The sequence below is a fragment of the Perognathus longimembris genome, unplaced genomic scaffold (assembly GCF_023159225.1).
Source record: "Perognathus longimembris pacificus isolate PPM17 unplaced genomic scaffold, ASM2315922v1 HiC_scaffold_5368, whole genome shotgun sequence".
Taxonomy (NCBI): domain Eukaryota; kingdom Metazoa; phylum Chordata; class Mammalia; order Rodentia; family Heteromyidae; genus Perognathus; species Perognathus longimembris.
In genome coordinates, this window is record NW_025960787.1 from 28173 (window position 1) to 48904 (window position 20732).

At 56.8% G+C, this 20732-nt stretch overlaps 1 protein-coding gene across 1 annotated transcript in view; it reads right to left on the reverse strand.

Annotated features, from left to right (window-relative positions):
• LOC125345179 (probable methyltransferase TARBP1) overlaps positions 1–19970 on the reverse strand; it is a 38032-nt gene extending 18062 nt beyond the window's left edge. Inside the window, 14 exon segments of the mRNA XM_048337402.1 lie at positions 777–938; positions 1825–1922; positions 5252–5424; positions 6221–6320; positions 7149–7284; positions 8272–8361; positions 9218–9314; positions 9931–10066; positions 12353–12450; positions 14073–14125; positions 15280–15428; positions 17677–17746; positions 18765–18862; positions 19091–19970. Coding sequence (XP_048193359.1) covers positions 777–938; positions 1825–1922; positions 5252–5424; positions 6221–6320; positions 7149–7284; positions 8272–8361; positions 9218–9314; positions 9931–10066; positions 12353–12450; positions 14073–14125; positions 15280–15428; positions 17677–17746; positions 18765–18862; positions 19091–19970 — 2340 coding nt within the window.
• Positions 19971–20732: the final 762 nt, after the last annotated feature.

Below are 20732 nucleotides of genomic sequence, written 5' to 3' on the forward strand. Positions count from 1 at the left end.
CCCCCGCACGGAGCACCCCCCCACACACGGAGCCCGCCCCCCCCGCACGGAGGCCCCCCCGCACGGAGCCCCCCCGCATGGAGACCCCCGCACGGAGCGCCCCCGCACAGAGCCCCCCCTCCGGCACGGAGCCCCCCCCCCGCACGGAGCCCCCCCGCATGGAGACCCCCGCACGGAGCGCCCCCGCACAGAGCCCCCCCTCCGGCACGGAGCCCCCCCCCCGCACGGAGCCCCCCCGCATGGAGCACCCCCGCACAGAGCAGCCCCAGCACGGAGCACCCCCCCACACACGGAGCCCGCCCCCCCGCACGGAGGCCCCCCCACACGGAGCCCCCCCACACGGAGCCCCCCCAGCACGGAGCCCCCCCCCGCACGGAGACCCCCGCACGGAGCACCCCCGCACGGAGCCACCCCCCCAGCACAGAGCAGCCTCTTCGCATTCATTCCAGCCGGGAGTGGAGGCGTGCTCCGCGTCAGAGGCTGGAATGGAGGTAAGGCCTGAAGAGCTGGGTGCGAGTCCTAGCAGGGGCTCCCCCACCACGTGTGGGCACGCTGCGCTGGGACTCGGCGCGCGACGCCGTGGGCCGTGTGGGCAGAAGCCTCGGGGCGGTCTGCCTGTGTCTAGGGACCGTGAGGCGAGCTCCACCTTCTGCGCCCCAGGGCGCGCGCTCGGGGGTCTGAGCAAGGCGCCTCGGTGCGCGTGCTCCAGGGCGCCCAGGGCAGCAACAGAACGAAACGCGCTCCACATGCCCACGACAGAGCCACGCGAGGACTACCTGTCCGTCGCCCGTCTCCTGCAGGTGCCGCACGCACGCGTTCCTCAGAGGAGGGATGATTCTGCAAACGGGGTTCCCCCTTCTCCACCCCGCCTTCGTGTGGAGGCTGGCGAGCTGAGTGAGCACCCGCAGGTGGAGCCGGCAGCGATCCAGATCTGCAAGCTGGCAAGCACAGACACCGTCAGCCCGCGCGGGCCCGGCCCGGGAGCGCGGCGGCAACCCCAGCCACCGGAGCCGCGGGCGCGAGGTTCGCACGCTGAGGCTGGCCCTGAGCAAGAAGGCAAAGCCCTACCTGAAAAATAATCAAGGCAAAAAAAAAAGGGCTGGTGTTGTGGCTCAAGTGGTAGAGCCCCTGCCCTAGCACGTGAGAGGCCAAAGGAACACCCAGACCCGCCCCCGGAGGAGAGCAGGCCGAGGACGCGCGTCCCTGCGCTCCATGGCTCCCACGGCTCCCACGGCCGCCCTCGGCGCCGTCACGGTGCCTCCCTCCCTCCTGAGGAGGCCGCGCGTGCAGAGCCCCGCGGCCCCGATTCGGACGCCCAGGGCCTGCGCGCCATCCCCGCCCATTACGGCATTCGACGGCCCACTCTCCAAACAAGAAAGCTAAGTATGGAGGGGACGGGGGGGGGGAGGGTCACACAATCTGCCAACACCCCAAGCTAGCAGGAGGAGGAGAGGGACGGAACCGTCCCGGGGGCCGTGACGCAGCAGTCCAGGTGGCTGCGCCCATCACTAGTTCAGGGGCCCAGAGCAATGTATCGGTTCACCTAGCGATCCCCCCCCCCATCACGGTGGAGCCGGAAGAACACCTGTCCCAGGCCTGCCGACCAGAGCCCGGAGACACTCACGAGGATCGCATCCAACCCCTGAAACCCCTGAAACCCCTGAAACCTCCCGATCCTGGGGAATGGACAGACGCACATCTCCGCTTTGCGGACAGGGAAACTGGGGCGCGGAAGAGCCCCGTCACTGCCCCAGGCCGCAGTTAGCAAGGCGGCGGTGATTTTAAAGCCATCAGCACATTATACTCCTTTTGGAAGCCACTTACGCCCCGCAGCTCGTCCACGGTGAGTCTCCTGAGAATGAACGGGGCCACGCTCTCCGTGGTGGACAAGATGAAGTTCTCGAGAAGGGCAGGCACCTCATCTGGGGGGAGAAAGCGGGTCACTGACACACCAGAAGAAAGGGCTCTGCAAGTCTGGACATCTGTGTTGGGTACCAGGCAAAAATCGCTTAGGGAAAATGCATTCCAGGAACGCAATGATCATCTCTAGATGCGGGGAGACCATGGCTAAAAACACCCAGGGTCCAGCTCGGGACGGCTCCCCTTCCCACTGGCTACAAAGACGAAGCTGGCAGAAGGCACGTGCGGCCATGTGCAGGAAGCGACTGACAGACTGCGCGCTCCCTGACGGACAGACTGGACGGCTGCGCGCTCCCTGACGGACAGACTGGACGGCTGCACGCTCCCTGACGGACAGACTGGACGGCCACATGCGCACTCGCTGACTGACTGGGACAGCCTTGTGCTCGCTGACGGACAGCACACAGCTACATGCTGACTGGCAAGACTTCATGACAGGACAGTTACCACGGATGGGTCTCAGAAAAGAGAACATTTCCTACAGTAACAGACCATTTCCGTAAACGCAGAAAGCTAAACAACAGACTGTTACACCCCTGCCTGCAGTCAACTGACCTTCCACAACAGTGCCAAGACTACGCACGAGGAAGGAGTCCACTGCGTGCTGGGAATCTGGGTTATCTCCATGCAGAGGCAAGAACCTGGCCCTTGTTTAGAATATACACAAACGTCAACTAGAGACTCTTGGAGGCTTAACGCGAAGGCCCGAAGCCTTACAGCGCCTTCAGTCTCTGCAATGGATCCCCGCCCATGACTGAAGAAGTGCGGACAGCAGTAGACTAAGCCAGTGAGAGTCCACCCGAGGAGCAGGCCCTGAGCAGCCACAAGGCCGGTGGAGTGGAGGGCAGAGGGGGCCGGGGTTCCTGGGGACTGCGGTGCAGCGAGCCAGGCCTGCAGAGCCAGCCAACTGGCTGCCGGGCGGCTAAAACGCGAGGCGCCTTGGTGACACGCACGAATGGTCAGGGGGGAGCGTGAGGGGGTGGGGGGCCCGAGGTCCTGACCGAGGTGGTGGCTCGGTGGGTGCAGACTTTCCCTTAACCCCATCAAGCCGCACAGGTCCACCACGTGCAGCTCTTCAACATGGCAACCACACTTCAATAAGGCAGGTGCTAAAGACCAGATTGCTGGGGGCTGGGGGCTCACACCTCTAACCCTGGCTACAAAGGAGGCTGAGGTCTCAGGATGGGAGTTGGAAGCAAGCCTGGGCAGGAAAGTCTATGAGCCTCGTACCAGTTAACCACCAAAAAGCTGAAGTGGCGCTGTGGCTCATGGAGGAGGGTGCCGGCCTTGAGTAAAAACCTCAGGGACAGAGCCCAGGCCCTGAGCTCCAGCCCCAGGAGCAAAACAAAGCAAGACGAACCAAACAAAACAGTCCTTCATCAAAGAATAGCAACCATACGGATAAACAGCCTTGGCTGGAAGGCCCAGAGGTGAAAGAGACAAGTGGAGGAGCACGAGGGCAGCGGGCAGGAGCAGGCACATTGGGAGCTCAGCGCCATGACGTCACCTCCGCGCGCCCTCTGGTCACCCAATGTGACACCATGACGTCACCTCCGCGCGCCCTCTGGTCACCCCATACGACACCATCCCAACCAACACACGCGCCATGACGTCACCTCCGCGCGCCCTCTGGTCACCCCATGTGACACCGTTTCAACCAACAGGAGCGCCATGACGTCACCTCCACGCGCCCTCTGGTCACCCCATACGACACCATCTCAACCAACACGAGCGCCATGACGTCACCTCCGCGCGCCCTCTGGTCACCCCATACGACACCATCTCAACCAACACGAGCGCCATGACGTCACCTCCGCGCGCCCTCTGGTCACCCAATGTGACACCATGACGTCACCTCCGCGCGCCCTCTGGTCACCCCATACGACACCATCTCAACCAACACGAGCGCCATGACGTCACCTCCGCGCGCCCTCTGGTCACCCCATACGACACCATCTCAACCAACACGAGCGCCATGACGTCACCTCCGCGCGCCCTCTGGTCACCCAATGCGACACCATCTCAACCAACACACGCGCCATGACGTCACCTCCGCGCGCCCTCTGGTCACCCCATACGACACCATCTCAACCAACACGAGCGCCATGACGTCACCTCCGCGCGCCCTCTCGTCACCCCATACGACACCATCTCAACCAACACGAGCGCCATGACGTCACCCTCCGCGCGCCCTCTGGTCACCCCAAACGACACCATTTCAACCAACACGAGCGCCATGACGTCACCTCCGCGCGCCCTCTGGTCACCCCATACGACACCATCTCAACCAACACGAGCGCCATGACGTCACCTCCGCGCGCCCTCTCGTCACCCCATACGACACCATCTCAACCAACACGAGCGCCATGACGTCACCTCCGCGCGCCCTCTGGTCACCCCAAACGACACCATCTCAACCAACACGAGCGCCATGACGTCACCTCCGCGCGCCCTCTCGTCACCCAATGTGACACCATTTCAACCAACACGAGCGCCATGACGTCACCCTCCGCGCGCCCTCTGGTCACCCAATGTGACACCATTTCAACCAACACGAGCGCCATGACGTCACCTCCGCGCGCCCTCTCGTCACCCAATGTGACACCATTTCAACCAACACGAGCGCCATGACGTCACCTCCGCGCGCCCTCTGGTCACCCCATACGACACCATCTCAACCAACACGAGCGCCATGACGTCACCTCCGCGCGCCCTCTGGTCACCCCAAACGACACCATTTCAACCAACACGAGCGCCATGACGTCACCTCCGCGCGCCCTCTGGTCACCCCAAACGACACCATTTCAACCAACACGAGCGCCATGACGTCACCTCCGCGCGCCCTCTGGTCACCCCAAACGACACCATTTCAACCAACACGAGCGCCATGACGTCACCTCCGCGCGCCCTCTCGTCACCCAATGTGACACCATTTCAACCAACACGAGCGCCATGACGTCACCTCCGCGCGCCCTCTGGTCACCCAATGTGACACCATTTCAACCAACACGAGCGCCATGACGTCACCTCCGCGCGCCCTCTGGTCACCCCATACGACACCATCTCAACCAACACGAGCGCCATGACGTCACCTCCGCGCGCCCTCTGGTCACCCAATGTGACACCATGACGTCACCCTCCGCGCGCCCTCTGGTCACCCCATATGACACCATTTCAACCAACACAAGGCGGCTCTGCTGCGCCACCCGCACAACCGGCAATGCCCGCGCCCTGGGCTAGGGGAGCGCGTGCGTTCAGGAGCTCCTCCCGCTGAACACCAGCCTCGCCCGGCACGCACCCGCAGGACCCCACGGCAGCACGGCGTCCTCACCGTCCTGGGCGGCGGGGGCTCTGGCGGGGCTCGCGCGCAGCAGCTCCAGCAGCAGCTGGAGGCATCTGTCCGCCCGCAGCAAGGGCACGTAGGCGTTGGTGCCCAGCTTCCCCAGGACATCCAGCAGGGGGTCCAAGAAGATCCGCAACACGTTCCGCGTCCTCTGCGTCTCGCTAGGAAAGCACCAGGGCGTTCGTTATTCCATGGCACGGCGTGGTCTCAGGACATCCAAAACACCCAGCACCATGGGGCTGTGCGCGAGAAGAAAGCTCGGCAAGCCCACCACGCCCAGCCCTCGCCCTGGGGAAGCCAAGCCAGGCCCTCGCGCGGGAACCACCAAGGCCGGCTCCACAGCGCCCAAGAGCCAGACAAACACAAGCCACACACAGAACTAGGATGTGCGAGAGCACACACACCAACACCACAAAACCCTAGATAACGAGATGTGATGTGAGTCAAATGAACTGTGATTCACCTACTGAAGCGGCTCACTGCAATAATGTCTGCTAACAATTGGTCTGCTTACGTTCTGGAAACGTAAATGAGGCCGCTCTATCTTTATTGCTAGTTTTGAATCGTCTATTTTACAAAGGTGTAGATCCAGGCAGTGTTTGTCTGAATCTTATAAAGGAGTTAGACCTTGGATGTGTGCATTTAACCTCACCAGGGAGTTAAGGTCATGAAAATGTCATCTTCGCTTGTGTCAGGATCTTATCCATCCTTCTAACACTGAAACAAAACCAAGGACTACTCTATCCTTCTCTAATTAACATTTAACTTACTGTTCCGAAAGGGCTAATATGCCCCATGCTTATTTATGTGTTAACTTAAGACATTCTGTCTATCGCCAGGACTCTAATTCTGTCTTTAATAGTTTGGTGATTGAACTACCCACCCACCGTTGGCAAATCTGAGTACACTTTGTAATAAGCACGACTAGCCTTCCTCTTCCCCGACAGGAGTCATTACCTGAAGGGCGTCTTCCTTCCCTCCACATCAACAGCCAGTAGGACCATCAGGGCTGTCAGCCGGGCTTCTGACCAGTCAGGCACGCAGCAGCTTTCCTCGGCTTGAAGAACAAGGTAGGATTTGCATGTTAATAAAATGCTTCCTAAGGTCCTGGCGGGAGAGATCACCAATGCCAGGAGATGGAAGGACGCATGTACACACACATAAGTACCAGGGCCTGGCGTGCATGAGGCTCTGGGTCCTAGTCCCCAGAACCGCGTAAAATGAAAGGGAAGAGGAGAGAAGAAAAGAGGAGAGACAGAGGGGAAGAAAAGCAAACTTATCCTTCCAAGATTTTTTTCTCTAAAATTATTTTTCATGATAAGCTCATACATAATCAGCTCCTGAAAGCAAAGATGAGCCAATTCCCTTCCACATACTTCCACACCACTTCAAACACACCTACATACCTAGCTCAGGACCTCTCAGCTGTAGAACACATCAAGATATTAATATGATAACGGATCATGACGATCTATTAGCGTGACGATGCTTCCTGCCTGTGACCCCAGCTACTTAGGAGACAAAGACAGGAGGTCTCTGGTCCAAGACCTCCTCACACAAGCTGCAGACCCAATTTGAAAACAAAGTGCAACAAAAGCACCGAGGGCAGGGCTCCAGGGGTCGAGGGCCTGGCTGTCAAGCTTGAGACCTTGAGACCTTGAATCAGACCCCAAGAGAAGAAAAAAGAATCAACAGACCTGTGTCTAGTTCTCACGCTGGGGAGCTCATAGCTCAGCCCCGTAAGGCGTGTAGTACAGTTCAGCATTTCAAATCTCAGAGCTGGCAAAGCTGCCTGACTTGACTAAAAGCACCTCTGAGCTCAGCGCCTGACCCCCAAATCCCACACCAGTGCCCAGCTCTCTGACGCGTTCTGGTTCTTACTTACCCTCCCACCCCGGTGACTTGACATACTCGTGAACAAGGTTCCTCACGAAGGCATTTACAGAGGTCTCCTGGGGTTCCGCACAGCCTGCTGGGGACGGCCGAAAGCATTGCTCGTTAGCATGTAACCACTCACAGAGCTGGAAGAGAAACAGTTACGGGACTTCATTTTCAGAACCTAACTCAACAAAGGATCTCTAAGTTCCCCAAGCCAATCTAATTCCTTCCACAAGAGACTGAATTTAAGCCACTGAACATTCTGCCACTATCTTACCACTGTCCCCTTATATGTGTATACACGTTTTTCTTTCCATCTGAACTGTGGATGAAGCTCGACAATAATAAATGGATTGTTACTTGTTTTACTTTCCTAATATAAAATGCATATTTTTCATAGCGTTCTAGAGAAATGTTGTGTTAACACACAAAGGATTAAGACTTAGAGGATGTCTTTGCAGGAAACTGGATAGAACTGGAGATCATCACACTATGGGACTAGTACCGCATGCTTCGGCCCCCTTGAGGAGGGGAAGGAGAGAAAAAGAGGCCAGGACGGTAACATAAAGAGCTAAGACAGAGTCACAGGGAGGCTGGATCTGATTACAGGACCCGCCAGGTGCGTGCATGCAAATGTTACAACCAAACTTACTTTGTACAATCCATAAATGCTAATTTTTTTAAAGGCAGAGACTTACTTAGTGGAATGTCAACCTGAGCAGCTGTCTCAGATAACTGGCAGAAAAGACAAACAGATCTGTCTCACTGTGTTTGAGACTAATGTGGTCACTCTTCCTGCCATAACTCACCCAGAACAGAGCCTGCTGGCTGGCCTGTCCCCCGCTTTGCAGGCCAGCCTCTAGGCCGTTCCTCCCTCCGGCCTGTGAGTAGCCTCAGTTAAGGCATCTCAAAGCAGATACACAAGGCTGAAAATGTTCTGCAGGGGTGGCTCCCATGGTAGAGTGCCTGCCCAGCAACTGCAAGGCCCTGAATTCAAATACCACCAAAAAAAAGGGAAACAGAAAGATAGCCTTCAGCAGATCACAAAGGAACCATGCCTTACAGCAACAGTAAAACTCAATCAGAACATGGCTCTTATAAATTGCTTAGGGATTTGTTTTCCCGCTCACCTCTGCCCACAGTGTGGTTCCTCGTCCCAAAGACTCCTCTTGCCTCAGAGTTGCGAGAAAAGTCGAGACTTCAGAGAGTGACACTTGCTCCTGGAAGAGAATTCAGCGTTTTCAATTGAACCCTCAACTCTTGGGAGGCCGAGGCAGGAAGACAGTGAGCTCAGGCCAGCCTGACTAACCCAGCCAGGCCTTGTCTAAAAAAAAAAAAAAAACAACCAAAAAAGTTAATAAAATCACCTCACTGTGGAAGCACACAATTGAACTGGTCAAAGCAGAATATCACTAGTTAAATCCAAAGAAAACTACATTTTAAAAAGATAGGGTGAGTCCACTTTTAAAATGAACACATATGTAATTACTCCAGGGCTGAGATCTGAGGATCACAGTTCTAAGCAAGCCTTGGCAGTAATGTCTCTAAGACTCTTGTCTTCAATATATTACCAAGAAAGCCAGAAATGGAGTAGAATGCTAGTCTTGAGCGAAAAAGAAGCTCTGGGACAGTACCCATGCCCAGAGTTTAAGCCTAAGACTGGCAGAGAAAAAGATTAATTAAAAACAAATGAGCAGGGCTGGGAATGTGGCCTAGTGGCAGCGAGCTTGCCTTGTATACATACATGAAGCCCTGGGTTCGATTCCTTAGCACCACATATATAGAAAACAGCCAGAAGTGGCGCTGTGGCTCAAGTGCCAGAGTGCTAGCCTTGAGCAAAAAGAAGCCAGGGACAGCGCTCAGGCCCTGAGTCCAAGGCCCAGGACTGGCCAAAAACAACAACAACAAATGAGCATGGCTGGTAGTGTGGCTTAGTGGTGGAGTGCTTGCCTGGCAGCACGAAGCCCTGGGTTCCATTCCTCAGCACCACATACACAGAAAAAAACTGAAAGTAGCTATCCTCCGCAACACCCAATAAGAGGGACTCAGAAAGGGGAGCACCAAATATATCCTTACCACATCCAGCAAATGCATAGCGGTCTGCAGAAGATAGCACTGCGCAGCTCCTCTCAGCAGAGTCTGATGCGTGATCATGGTACACTGCATAACATCCCTGCGGCAAAAGAGAATGTGGCCCACTCCCAGGGCAGTCCTGTCACTGCAACTCCCGACAACCCCAGCGGAACTTCACAGCCATTGATTTCCACATGGCCCCGTTGAATTTCAAGTTGCTGTCGGTCACTGGGGCTTGAACTCAAGAGGACACTGTCCTTGAGCTCTTTTGCTCAAGGCTCGCACTCTACCACTTGAGCCACAGCACTGCTTCCGGTTTTCTGGTGGTCAGTTGGAGGTGAGAGTCTCATGGACTTTTCTACCCAGGCTGGCTTTGAACTGCCATCCTCAGATCTCAGCACTTCAAAGTTTAATGTAAAGCAAAACTCTTTTGAAAATTAGACCACCGATGAAGACATTTTTAAAGTAAGTTTACATTTTTTTTATACTAAAATGTACAGACTTTAAGGAAGTCAAAAATCCAGCAGCATAGGAACATGGGTGCATAGGAATTAGTCATTCATAAACAAGGTAATTTCAACGATAGAATTACTTTACTTTTTTTCTCGTATAAGATGACACTAACTGAATTCACTCAGTGTAGATGAAAGAAGGACAAACCAAATACCCGCATGCAGAGCCATGGCACCGGCCGACCACGAGCGCGGGAGAGGTACCTGAGGGCCAGGAGCCCTTCGGTGCCCAGGGCCCTCCGTCTCGGCACGCTCGCCAAAGCCTTCGACAGAAACAGAATGGGCACCGCACACCAGTGTCTGTCTGTCATCCTCTGGAGAAACTTGAGGAGGAAGCTCCCTGGAAGAGGAAGCCTTACATGTGAGCACAGCCAAGGCGCTTCCAGAAAGATGCCCGGAAACCCCGGCTGAGGAGCACCACGTGACCCGTTAGGCCTGCGCCTGGGAGAGAGGGGAGGTGAGCTCCTGCACAACTTTCCATGAATATTCACAGCACCACTTTCCCCCCAGGCCCAAGGTGGGAAGAACACAAAGCCTGCCAACCGTGGACGGATGCGCACTGTGGAGGACCTACCCCGTGGAGCAGTATTCAGCCACGAAAAGGGAACTACTGAGCCATCCTACAACACAGACAGACCCTGAACCCTGTGCCAAGGGAAGGAAGCAAGACCTGCGTGAGCACCGGTGCTGCACTCCACGAATGGACGGGAGCTGAGGGAAACGTGGGTACTCGGGCGGGGGGAGAAGGGGATGAGCGATGGCTCTGGGGCAAGGCCTCTCTGGGGTAATGATGCGATGCCATGAGACTCTGTGCACAGACTGAGCACCACCGAGGTGAACCGTCTGCAAGGGCGACTTGTGCAAGATGTCGGGGAAAAACTCTAAGAAGGCCATTGTTTGAAAAGATCCGTGTTATCTATGAAATCACATATATACATACATAGCACAGAGTGTGGCGTGCGCTGCAGGCAATGGATAACAAGCAGCTGCACTGGCTGGGAGACGGGACCGGAGCGCTGTAGAGAGGACCCGTCCCTGCACTGGGTAACAAGCAGCTGCACTGGCCGGGAGACGGGGCCGGAAGCGCTGTAGAGAGGACCCGTCCCTGCACTGGGTAACAAGCAGCTGCACTGGCCGGGAGACGGGACCGGAAGCGCTGTAGAGAGGACCCGTCCCTGCACTGGGTAACAAGCAGCTGCGCTGGCCGGGAGACGGGACCGGAGCGCTGTAGAGAGGACCCGTCCCTGCACTGGGTAACAAGCAGCTGCACTGGCCGGGAGACGGGACCGGAGCGCTGTAGAGAGGACCGGTCCCTGCGCACAGCAGGCGGGCCGCTCCACTAAGCGGCAGGCCTTCCCGCGGGAGGGCTCTTGCCCTTTCCAGAATACGCACAGGAGCCTGTGGGCCACATTTCCTACTGGAGATCGGCGCCGTGGCAAGGCTTATGAGGAATTCCAGAAGCCCCTAAAAGATGATGCATTCCTCTCACAGTAGGCAGCGTTAAGTCCACACGCCACACACATGCTCTGGAAATGTGTGACTGAGCCAAGGCAGGAAGGACTGTACACGGGCGTTTCAGGAATGGCCACGTTCCCCTTTACACCAACACACTCACCAAGCACGCTCTGTGCCCAGCTACAAGGGGCGGCTTCCAGGGGTGCGGCCACCCCCTCCTGGCCGACCCTCACCACGTCACCTGAGTCTGCAACTCACGAGGGGCTCGCCAGCATGGCCAGCACGGCCCACGGCACCCCGTCTCGCTGGACCCCGGAGGCTCAGAGCCAAAACAGGCCGAACCGCTCAACTACCTTCCCAATAGCGCGTTAAAAACAAACAAAAGCTTCCAATTTTCCCCTGGTTTTTGAATAGATATTGCCAGTGTTCACCTTGCCACCCTATTTGTAGATTAGATGTTTAAAAATCAAAAAAGAATCATGCTAGGCACTGGTGGTTCACACCTGAAATACAAGAGGCCCAGACCCACAGGATCAGAGTTCAAAGCCAACCCAGGAAGAAAAGTCCATAAGACTCCATCTGCAAAATAACCAGTAAAAAACCAGGCTAGAGACGTGGTTCAAGCGCCAGAGTGCCAGCCACACAAGCCAGTCAAACAAGCTCAAGGCTCTGAGTTCAAATCCCAGTACTCACAAAAAAATAAAACAAATTTTGTGCTCAAGGTCATGTTATCAGTTACAAAGGCAGGAGAGAGAAGAGTCGTAGAAAACACACCTAAGCCCTTCGGCCATTCAGCCCACAAAACCACGAGGGCGGGGGTCTGCTCTCCACTGGCCGGATGACCTTCAAGGAGGAATCAGGGCCTGCCCTGAGGAAGGGGCTGACGACATCTGAGGTCAAAGCAGCACCCCTCCTTCCTCCCTTCCTGCCAGCGGGCCTGCCTCCCCACGGCTGCCTCCCGTGTGCACCCAGCTACGGAGCCGATGCCTGGACCGGGCAGGAGACAGAGGGAAGAGCCCGCCGAGCACAGCCCTCCACCCCCAGGACCTTCTGAGCCAGCCGCTCCGGTGACCACCGACCACCTCCCTCACGACGGAGCTCAGAACACACGCCAAGAGAGGCTAACTCATGAAGAGAAATAAAAACATAAAAACCTGTGACCGACACATACTCTTTACGTCTTCAGGAAGAAGAGAAACGTAAGTGACTAAAAACATCTGCAACTTTAATCCCAGTGGAGAACCACTTCCTAGCGGCTGGCCTGGGGACCTACAGGCAGAGAGGGAGAGAAAGCGTTACTTGAGCCTGTCTGCAGAGGGCCGGCTGAAGCCAGTCCAGGGTCTCGCGCCCGGCTTCCCCCCACGAGACCAGGATGCCTGCTCGTGGGGGAGTCCCCCGACTGCTGGAGTCTGACGGGAGGCCTGGGGCCTGCCCCCCCCCCACACGAGCATGATAAACTAAAGGCATTTTGCACGGCACGTGCTATTTGTTATTTCTAACGCGGAATTCAGTGACTTTGGATTCTGAAGTCTACGATCACAGGAATCGCACCGTAGCACAGGTGCACTAGCAACGCGTTCCCTGTACGACGGTGACTCGCTGACACCACGGGCTTCTACAGCCGCGGCCAGGGCAGGGCCGGGTGGGGGCCGGGTCAGGGGTCGGGTCAGGGGCCGGGTCAGAGGTCGGGTCAGGTCGGGAGAGCGAGGCACGGCGCCCATCGGCCCTCCGGAGCACTGAGCTGCTCTCACCACGGTCTCTCTGCGGGACTCGCCAGTGAACACTTAGGGAACTGGAAAGCACCGGCAGCGCAAGCACCACCATGTTCTCTTGAAATGTGTTAAACAGACGTTATAAGTTAATAGTAATGTAATCTGGCATACAACATGAAATGTTTTTAAGGGAATTGTTGGGGGGAGGGGGTTCCTATTTAGAGGCATGCCGAACAGAAGACTTAAAGCTCCTACATTCTGTGGATCAGTATTAGGAAGACAGCTGTTAAAAGCAAGAGAGATTCAGAGAGATAATTTGAGAGTCAGGTAATTCTAGAATGGGCCACTCCTCACCGCTAACCTTTCCCACAGGGGAAAGTGGGATAAGCAAATACGTTATGAATTAGGGAAAGAGGAAAGACAGGAAGCACTGGGCAGAAATTAGATAAACTGGTGTGAACACATGGTTCTTAATATGAATGATGGGATGGATGGGTGGATAGATATGCAAACAACAAAGTAGGTATGGATATGTCTAGCCAGCAGGCAAAACCGAAAAAGAGCATCAACATGTGGTGAATATAGAAAGGAAATAATTCTTTATATTATCCCAAGACTTTTCTGTAAGTGTGAGGCTAGGCCCAAATAAAAAGTTAAATTGAGAGCTAGTGTAGTAACAGACGTACATGCTTATAATCCCAACACTCAGGATACTAAAGCAGGAAGACCACAAGTTCAGGGCCAGCCTGAACTAGAGAGACCCTGTCTCAAAAAAAAAAAAAAAAAAAAAAAGAGGAGAAAGGCCCAAAAGGTAGTCAGGCAAAGTCACTACAATCTCCACAGAGGTAGAAAACAGAACAGAGCGATGTAGGCCGCATAAAGTACAGTTTCTAAAACCCAAGAGTAGAGAGGCTCAAGGTACAAAGGAAACAAGAAAACAGAAAGACGAAAATGTGATATAAATAACAGAAGTCAAGAAAAAGGCACTGGGTTTTTTTTAAAGCTGACGTCCTACTAGATGACACAGATCACACGCTAACTGCATGACACAGATCACACACTAACTGCATGACACAGATCACACACTAACTGCATGAAACCACGTGACCCTGTTCACACATCTAACGTACAATCAGACACACAGAATCAAATTGCCGCTATACAACAGTGCCTGCTTACCTGCCATACAGAGAACTCTCTGAAAGCGCGTCCATCAGTGGGCCAATAATAAACTAGAAAAAGAGAGAGGAGGAGATGTAAGTGGTGCTAAGTTCTAACCACGATTGTGGGGGTGCCCCGCTCACCTGTGGCTCCCCCTACCCGGAGACCAGAGAGGGGACCAGCAAAGCGGGTCACGAGTGTGGGTCGGGGTCTCTTACTGAAGGCTAACACAACAACCAGGGCACACTACGATTACATGTGGTCAGGGGGAAAAAGGAATCAATTCATGCTGGGAAATACAGGTAGTAATAGGAAAAAAAAAAAAAAAAAAGGACCTTAAAGAGACCACTGAAGAACTTACACCTACAAGAAAAAAGGGGAAAACCAGATCCTAAAAACATTCCTAAGATACTCATTTTAAAAAGCAAGCGGATTGTGACCCGACCTGTAAGAAATTGTTTTACTGCTAATGGTTAAGAGTTCATACGCACTCTAGACTAGAATGACAATGTCCATCATTGGGAAGGTTAAAAAAAAATAATGAAGGCTTGGGGTGGGGGGCTGGGAGGAAGGAGGGAGAAAACGAAGAAGGGGGTAACAAACATGACAGGAAATGTACCTTAAGTACGGAACTGTAACCCCTCTCTACATCACCTTGACAATAACTTTTTCTTTAAAGCAAGCTGATGTGAAGTGTCAGAAGGACAAGAGATGTTGACACTCCAAACGTGTCAAACACTACAAACTGTTTGCAGAAGACAAGTAGGAAAACCGATGTGGTTTGCCTCGGGTGCAAGGCGGGACGTGACCCTACGGGACTGTGATAAGCCGCAGGCCTCCAGATCTCTTCCGGTTTTGACAGGTGGCGCTGAGCTCGGAGACGACAGGGGTGTATGGCTGGGGCCGGAGGACTCGAGCCCTCCCCCGACAGGCTGAATGACGGCGTCCCCCCCCCCCCCCCCGCCGGCACCGGCCGGCCAGCCTGAGCTGCAGGGCAGCACCCCTGGGGAACTGCGAACTCGGCACCCAAGCGCGGGGTCCGGGAGGCCAGGGCGGAGACCAGCCCGCTATCCTGCAGCCTATCTACAAAAAGACAGCTCGATCCAAACAGGAAACCTCGGGTAGGCAAGTCCAGGGGATTCCGAGGGCCTGAAGATGGCCCGTGACCCCGTCAGCGTCTTTACCCTGGGACAGGGAGCCAGGAAGGGGAGCCGGCGTCCATTACCTCGAAAAGCTCTGGAGAAAATGGAAGTGGCTTCGTTTCATACAGCTCCAGAAAATGGGTAACGCCTTCTTTGGTCAGAGCTTTGTTTTCACTCTCAAACATTCTTTTATAAATACACACGTGCCAGGAGGGGTGGAAAAGCCAACAGCCTGCGGAAGAAAGACATCTGAGGCTGAATTTCAGGCCCTGCTTTCTATGTGCGCATGCTGATTCGATAAACAAGTGGAGGCCGACACGGTGACGTCACTGGAGCCCTAGGAAGGTGCGTCTGCTTTCCACCACGTCTGTGGGTGCTGACTGAGTAACCAAGATCAGCACCCCTAAGTCCCTATTTATGTAGCTCGATTTAGGCCTGCAAATAACACGATGTAAAGCATTACTCCAGGCATGCAGACGGGAACTTGAGATAGATGGGGGAGTTCCTGTCTGTTCTCAGCTGTTTTGTTTTCTTTTTTGAGACAGGGTCTCGGCTGGACCTGAATTCTGCACCCTCCAGCCTCGGCCTCGAGCGCTGGGTTCTCCAGTGGCATGCCACTGGTATTTGTAAGCTATGTTTGCATTTTTGTGGCGCTGGAGTTAGAACCCAGGGCCTCTTGCGTGCTAGGCAAGGGCTGTACCTCTGAGCTAGCCCCACCCCCTCCACAGGACCCTTCAGCAACCCTCTCCTTCACGACATCCCAGCCCAGTTCTCTTCTCTCTTTCTTTTCAAAGGCAGGGTTTTGCTGTCCAGTCGGGCCGGCCATGACCACGGTCCCCCCCTCCTCGGCCACCCCGGGGCCGGGGCTACAGGTGCGCACCGCCTCCAGCCTTCCTTTCCTGCGGAAAGCTGAAGCTGCCACTCCTCTGCTAGACCAAGCCTAGGAGGCAGCCAGCCCCGGGCCCGCCCCGCAGCTCCACTCCCCCCCCCCCCCCCCCCCCGCACACAGCGCTGCCCCGGCCGGAGCCCAGGCCTCCCTGCCTGCCCTCGCCAGGCTCGCCCTCTGTCCCTCCCTGCACCCTCGAGAGGACCTGTAAGCTACATGGCCCAAAGTCAAATGAGAACACCGCTGCTGGTCCTACAGCTCCGTCCCCAGTGCTCAGCGTACACCGGACACTACAGCTACCAGGAGAGCCCACTGCTGAGCGTGAAACGTGGGATGTGTAACTTAGGAGATACACTTAAGAAATACACTTTAGGGGCTGGGGATACGGCCTAGTGGCGAGAGAGCTTGCCTTGTATTCATGAGGCCCTGGGTTCAATTGCCCAGCACCACATTTATAGAAAACGGCCAGAAGTGGCGCTGTGGCTCAAGCGGCAGAGTGCTAGCCTTGAGCGGGAAGAAGCCAGGGACAGTGCTCAGGCCCTGAGTCCAAGGCCCAGGACTGGCCAAAAAAAAAAGAAATACACTTTAACCCTATTAGAAAAAAAAAGGTTCAGAATTTTAAAGTCCCAACATGAAGAGCAAATTGGTCTGTTATTTGTAGTGTACACCAACACACTTGCCCAACTCAAGCGACGGTGACATTTTCAGAATCAAACACGGCTATCTGATTACGTGTGCATGAGCTGCAAGCACCATGCGCCCACCAGAGCAGTGCTTTTCACCGCAGGCACACGCGTGAGGTCACAGTGGGACTCCATCCACCGTAGCCCCGGGGGACCAGACACACTGAGCCTGTGCAAACCGCAGGGCACCAGAAAGAAGCTTCCGCAATCTGCGGGAGAGCTCAGCTCCCCAGGGGCCGGAATGGGCCCTCGGCTCGTCCGTGGCTCCCAGGGAGACAGCACACCGCCGCCGCCGCCCGCTGTTTCACGGACCCAAGCTCAACGGCGGAACCTGATTCAGGAAGCTCTAGCCTGGCTGTGTTCCTGAGCACCCAGGACCACAGGCGTGCGCCACCCCCCTGGCTACAATACACCTATCCGCCCAGGAAAGGCCACAGGAAGGCTGGAAAGAGGATGAGACTGGATCCTGATGTCCGCGAGCTACGGTGAGAAGCACAGCCTGTGAGAGAAGCTGCCGTGGAGGGGGCAGGAGAGGCCGCCGCACACCCCGGCAACAGGGCTGGCCGCTCTGGACCCACGGGGGGGGGGGGGAGTCCACGCTGCGCGCTGCCCCCCTCCTGGAGATGCTCCAAACTCCTATCCACAAAGAATCACACCCCTCCCCTCCATCCCAGGCCTCGTGAGGGCTGCGGGAAGGGAGCGGAGCCGCCGTCCTGCCAGGCGAGACTCAGGCAGGCGGGAAGCGGCTGCGACTGCGGCTGCACCCCCCCCCCCCCAAGCCCCACAGGACAGACGATCCCTCCCGTCCTCCACACTCTCCATAGTTTAACAGGGTTAGTTATAAAAGCTGGGGGCGGGGGTGGGGGGAAGCCATGTTATTCTTTTTAAAGCAAAAAGAAAATCATCATTACCATTCTCCTCTGACACTGCATAGTCAAACAGATTGTTTAGCTTTGGTAAGACTGGCTTTATAACATGTATCTAAAAACAAGAGCAAAACATCATATGAAATGAAAATGCACCTGTAAAACCTCTCCAGGGACAATGATTAGTAGAACAGCAGTCTTCCTGCTTGCACCCCTATGTGATAACTGTGACACGGAGTCTGAGTCACTGCCGGACTCCAGTGTGTAAGGCCAGGTGTGGCCAGGCCAGGGGCGTGGCCCCGGACCAGCTCAGGGTGGAAGTTACACCGTGAGTGGCCTGAATCGTGTCACGCACACAACCCCTGACGGACTCAAGAAACAGGGAAGACTAAGACCCAAAAGATCCAAAAGGGGGGAAAAAATCCACTGTTTCTTCTCCAGTCACTCAAGTGGCCGACGGTTGCGGGGTAAGAAGCAGAGCCAACTCGGAGCTCAGGGCTCGACACCTCTGAGCCCATGTGGCAGTTTATAGTTCTTCAACAACATCCACAAACCTGAGCCCCTAAAATTAGGAATGGAGGGCTTATGAGTCCACTGCCCAAAGAAACCCTGCAGTTTATCTGAACTTAGAACGCTTTGTTGCTCTTCCTGCATGTTCCATACTTTGCACACGAGTACTTGTCTACCACCACACACGTGTGCTGTACACACGGCCTGCCACGCTAAGTCCACAGACTCCTGGCTCCTTACACATGGGGACTCGGGGCATGGAGGACGGCAACGCGGACAACACCTGGGAACCTGCACAGGACTCGGGGCCTGCTGGACAGGATTCAGCAATGCACGTGGCGTAACAAGCTGTCAGGGCGGCTCTGACGTTAATGTGTGAGAAGATGAAGGGAAAGTGAAATGGGGATGATCACCTGAGTTCACTGAAAGCATTCTTTAACTTTCTGAAGCAACACGGTCTATTTCATATGACATTTATGGCAGGGGGGAAAAAAAAAAGATTTCTGACTTCTGTCGTGCTATGTCTACGCTGGCCTTTTCTGCGTTATGTTCAATGAACACCCAAAAATGAGAGAAAGAAATCACAGCTACCAGAGCATTTGCTGAAGTGGGAAAATACTTACCTGATTTCCTTCTAGGGTTTCCATAATTAAAATATAAGTTTCCCAAAATTTTAGAAGCTCGTCTTTTTTCTTCTCAGACCACCAAAACAGACTTGGGCCTAAAGGAGAAGGGGGGGGAGGGAGGGAGGAGGAGAAAGTTAGCTTTTCCTTGTGCATAATCTTTAACTATTTAATTAATATTTAAGTATTTAAATAATAATGTTATCTTCATAGTATCTAAACGAGTCCCCGTCTGGAGTGGCGGAGGCGGGGAGTCCCCTAGCAGAGCAGCCGGCGGGGGCGGGGCCGGGGCGGGGCCGGGGGCGGGGCCGGGGGCGACGTCGTACCGGTGCCGGCGGGGTCTGCGCAGGCGCAGGCGCGGTCGGCGCCGGGCGCCGCCGAGACCTCCACGGCGCGCCGCAGCAGGAAGCGCGCGCGCCGGCGCGTCAGGGCGTCGTCGGCGCGGCCCAGCCCGGCCCGCACGGCGCTCCAGAAGCGGGCGCAGCGCCGCGCGTCGGGGCCCCCGGGGCGGGCGCCGGGCTCGGGCAGCAGCCGCTCGGCCAGCGCGCTCAGCACCTGCAGCTCGGCGGCCAGGCGGCCGGGCCCCGCGGGCGCCGCCGGGGCGGCCAGCGCGTCCCACACGGCCCGCAGCGCGGCGCCGCCGCCCCGGCCCAGCGCCGCCAGCAGCCGCGCGGCCGCCGCGCCCTCGGGGCCCGCGTCCCCGGCCAGCGCCAGGGCGGCGGCGGCCCGCGCCACGCGCCCCAGCAGCGGCGCGTCCTCGCGGGGCCGCAGGCCGGGCCCGACGGCCGCCAGCAGCTCCAGGGCCGCCTCGGCGCCGCCCGGCCCCGCGCGCAGCTCCCGCAGCGCCTCCTCGGCCAGCGCGGCGGCCAGCGGCGGGGCCCCCGCCAGCCGCGCGCACGAGCGCAGCGCCGCGCCCGCCGCCCGCAGCACGCGCGCGCGCCGCCCGGGGGGCTCGGGGGGCCCGGGGGGCCCGGGGGCTCCGGCGGCCCCGGGGCGCCCGCGCAGCAGCGGCACCAGGAACCCCGCCGCCACCTCCCGCGCCGCCTCCGCGCACAGCGCGCCCGCGCCCCGCGCCTCCAGCCGCTGCAGCAGGAAGCGCAGCGCCTCCACGCGCTCGGCCGACGCCTCCCCGCCGCACAGCGGCGCCAGCACGGCCCGGGGGTCCCGGTCCGGCGACAGCAGCAGCTCCGCCAGCACCGACTCCATCTGCCGCGCACGCGCGCCGCCGCCGGCCGCCGGGGAGGGCGTGCGTGTGCGCGTGCGCGGCGAGGGCGTGCGCGTGCGCGGCGAGGGCGTGCGCGTGCGCGGCGAGGGGGCCGCGGGGTGGTCGGTTGCCCAGGAGGGAAGCCGGCCGCGTGGTGCAGACGGGAAGCTGCGCCCCTCACCTGGGTAACTCAGGTACTGGGCGCAGACCTAGACAAGCGGGGGGGGGGGGGGGATATCTGCGCAGAGCCCTCCTCCCCCCCCCCGCGTGGGCCTTACACGCCCCGGCCCCGAGTTCAAGCCCCGCGACCGCCACCACCCCCAATCATAATGAAGAGCTTGTTGTTTAATGAGTGTCAGGGACAAGATCGACCTAGTCATTAACTTGGAGCTGCCATTGCGTGTGCGAGATGTTTGGGGTTTTTTTTCTTCATGTTTCAGTCATTCTGCTTTCCACGCGTTTTGGAAAGCGCACACGATGCCCGAGGTGTCCCTTCGCCCCCATGGACCTCCGTCCCATGTAAACGGGCAGCGTGAAGAGAAGCAAAGCATGAGAGGAGGTAAAGACTTCCTATCGTTAGTCACCAGAGGAATGCAGACCAAACCCACAGGGCCCGCACACAGTGAAAATGGCGGGAGGGAGGACCCAGGAGGTGGAGCGGCTGAGACTCGTTCAAGGGGGGGTTCTGCCATCACCCCTGTTTTCTCATACTGTTGGGGTTGAGCAAGAACACCCTGAGAATTTGCCCGAAAACAAAAGGCGAA